Genomic DNA, 3509 nt, shown 5'->3' on the forward strand with positions numbered 1-3509 from the left:
AAAAATAAAAAAACAGGCCTGTTGCCATGAGAAAACTATGATGTGTTTCAAAGCAAAAAAACAATCCAGAATAGCTAAAACATCTAATATAAAAAAGGCTGAATTCAGAATGGCAGAAATAGTACTAGAAAACTATTCTGAATTCAGCTCAATGTGGTTTTATGTATGTTCAAAAGGGAAAAATTTACTTTTAAGAAACAATTGAATCATCTAGTTGCATAAACTCCCACTCGTGCAAGTCTGGAGAATCATGACTTAATGAAGAGGGAGGGATTATCATTAATTAGCCAAAGTCTGTAGAGTACAAAAGGACCAAAGGGCAGCACCTCAGCAGTGTGACTAGCTGTTGAACAATGGCAGGAAGTTGGTGTGCTGTTCAGTCTCTGGCATTTTGTGTTTGGCTCTGTGCGTTCAGTCATGCTGTTCAGAAGTGGAGTGATCTGCCCCAGAATCCTCAAGCTCTGATGTTCCAGCAAACTGACCAGCGGTTTCAAAAGCCAGTTCAACGGCAATCTGGTCAATGGTTTCCTCAGCAGGTTCAAAAGCCAGTTCAACAGCAAGCTAGTCAATGGCTTTCTCAGCAGGTTCAAAAGCCAGTTCAACAGCAAGCTAGTCAACGGTTTCTTCAGTCAGGTCAACAGCAAGCTAGTCAACAGTTTCCGCAGTCAGGTCAACAGCAAGCTAGTCAACGGTTTCCTCAGTCAGGTCAACAGCAAGCTAGTCAACAGTTTCCGCAGTCAGGTCAACAGCAAGCTAGTCAACGGTTTCCTCAGTCAGGTCAACAGCAAGCTAGTCAACAGTTTCCTCAGTCAGGTCAACAGCAAGGTCAACAGCAAGCTAGTCAACGGTTTCCTCAGTCAGTTCAACAGCAAGCTAGTCAACAGTTTCCTCAGTCAGGTCAACAGTTTCCTCAGTCAGGTCAACAGTTTCCTCAGTCAGGTCAACAGTTTCCTCAGTCAGGTCAACAGTTTCCTCAGTCAGGTCAACAGTTTCCTCAGTCAGGTCAACAGTTTCCTCAGTCAGGTCAACAGCAAGCTAGTCAACAGTTTCTTCAGTCAGGTCAACAGCAAGCTAGTCAACAGTTTCCTCAGTCAGGTCAACAGCAAGCTAGTCAACAGTTTCCTCAGTCAGGTCAACAGTTTCCTCAGCAGTTTCTGCCTAAGCAGCCAGTGGCACAGGCAGAGCCCCTTGACAAATGTACTGTAGCTGATTATGAGCAGATTCAATGTGGACCTCCTGGTATCAGTGGTGCTGAGTGTGCTGCTATCAACTGCTGCTTTAACGGACAGCAGTGTTACTATGGGAAGGCAGGTAAGAGTGTAGAGTCAATGTAGAAGCATTCATGTTAAACTGATCCTCAGCAATAACCTGCTCTTGTAACTCGTTCCAGTGACTGTCCAGTGTATTAGAGATGGTCAGTTTGTGGTAGTGGTGGCTAGAGATGTTACGCTGCCTCGATTGAGCCTGGATTCAGTCCGTCTCCTGGGTGGAAGTGATCCAGCTTGCAGTCCTGTGGGATCCACACCTTTCTTTGCTATATACCAGTTCCCTGTCACTGCATGTGGCACAAGCATGATGGCGAGTAGCTGCTTATGGTTTTGTTCCGCATGGCTTAGAACGGATTGGATGCTAACAATGTTGCTATTTGCAGGAGGATGGTGGATATGTGGTGTATGAAAACAGAATGACCTCCTCATATGAAGTGGGTATCGGACCACTTGGTTCCATTACAAGGGACAGCCATTTTGAGTAAGTGATGTATGCTTTATCATAAATGTGAATCATTGACAAATGCTACAAGCTGACTGTTTGTCGTCCAGGCTTCTCTTCCAGTGTAGGTACTCTGGTACCTCTGTGGAAGCTCTGGTTGTGGAGGTCAACACCGTTCCTCCACCTCCACCAGTAGCTGCTCCTGGACCCCTCAGGGTGGAGCTTAGACTGGCAAATGGTCAATGTGTCACCAAAGGCTGTGCAGAAGGTAAGTGTTGGTCCCAAGTATGCCTAAAGCCTTTCTAAAACTCCAGTTTCTAGTTAAACGCTGCATTCTTCCTCAGGGGATGAGGCGTACACGTCCTATTACAGTGATGCTGATTATCCAGTTACAAAAGTCCTGCGGGAGCCTGTGTTTGTTGAGGTGCACATTTTGGAGAGGACCGACCCCAACATTGTCCTGATGCTGGGACGTTGCTGGGCGACATCAACCCCCAGTCCACTCAGTCTACCCCAATGGGATCTTCTGGTTGATGGGTGAGCAAGGCCAGTCTTTATCCATCTAGTGTGCTGTAAGGCATTTCTGACTGCCTCTTTGCCTTTCAGATGCCCTTACCAGGATGATCGTTACCTGACCACATTGGTTCCAGTGGCTGGATCATCTGGTCTTCAGTTCCCGACCCACTACAAGCGCTTTATTGTGAAGATGTTCACATTTGTAGATCCAGCATCATTGGCTCCTCTGCAGGAAACCGTATGCTCTGCAGCCTTACCGCAACCCTTAATATTAGTGCTTTTTACAGTGAATTCTATGGCTTAACCCTTTCCCCCTCTGTTAGATCTTCATCCACTGTAGTACAGCGGTGTGCCATCCCTCCTCTGGCTCCTGTGAGCAAAGCTGCACTAGGAAAAGTGAGTGCTTGCTGTAAGTTGACTTAAGGAACTGAGAATTTATTTAAATGCCCCTCATGCTTCTACCACTTTTTACAGGAAGAGACGCGTACGTCAAGACCATCTCTAGTGGGCAAACTGTGGTGTCTAGTGGACAAGTTAACCTGGTCAAGTGAATTTAAGTGTTTTAATAAACTTCATGAAACTCAACATGTTTCTCTTTGGTATTCATTTCTGTCTGGAGTTGGCTGTTTCCTGACTGTTCTCAGTTTGACTTCTGCACTACTAAACCTTTTTCTTTTTGCATTGAGATTCATGACTTGAACTAAAACCAAGTTTCTGCCTAAGCCATCTAACTTTACTATTTGCCAAGTTCTAGTTGTTAACTTGGGGCCCTGTTCATGTTTCACATATCAAATTAAGGTTTTAGCTTCTGTCTGTTTGAGGCTTTACATACGACTTTATGGCTGAACTAGCATAACTGCATATATTGATGTCCAAACCCCTCTGAGGTCACTCGTTGGCTTTTTGTAATGTTTTTACAGTCACGCAAGTATAGTCATATCTTGGGATAAAGGATTGGTTAATATTGAATATATATTTTTTTTTTTTAATTTCAGGCTAGTCCCAGTAATGTAGACCGCTTTCATTTAAGCATTAATCCCTTAACTGTTGTATCCCACCTAGGTAGCTGTCCAAGGCCTTGTTTACATCTGGTACTAGGAAGCATTTTTGTAAATCAGATCACAAATGGACTGTGGTAATGGTGTAAAAAGGGGCTAATTTTTTTTTTTTGAGTGTCTATTTTTGGCCACTTCCAGAGGTAGTCCAACACATTTGACCATATTGCTTTCATAGAGTAGATGCTCATGTGGTTGATGTGTTCAAACAGCCACAAAATGGTATAC

At 44.2% G+C, this 3509-nt stretch overlaps 1 protein-coding gene across 1 annotated transcript; it reads left to right on the forward strand.

The window, feature by feature from the left end:
• The first annotated feature begins 332 nt into the window (after positions 1-332).
• Positions 333-2810, forward strand: LOC311068841 (zona pellucida sperm-binding protein 4-like). Its single transcript, XM_084091587.1, has 8 exons — positions 333-1311; positions 1391-1578; positions 1652-1749; positions 1821-1978; positions 2055-2247; positions 2317-2464; positions 2550-2622; positions 2701-2810. The coding sequence occupies exons 1-8, from the start codon at positions 354-356 to the stop codon at positions 2775-2777; spliced, it is 1893 nt and encodes a 630-aa protein (XP_083947713.1). The 5' UTR covers positions 333-353; the 3' UTR covers positions 2778-2810.
• Positions 2811-3509: the final 699 nt, after the last annotated feature.

The sequence above is a fragment of the Abramis brama genome (assembly GCF_963993115.1).
Source record: "Abramis brama genome assembly, chromosome: 18".
Lineage (NCBI taxonomy): Eukaryota > Metazoa > Chordata > Actinopteri > Cypriniformes > Leuciscidae > Abramis > Abramis brama.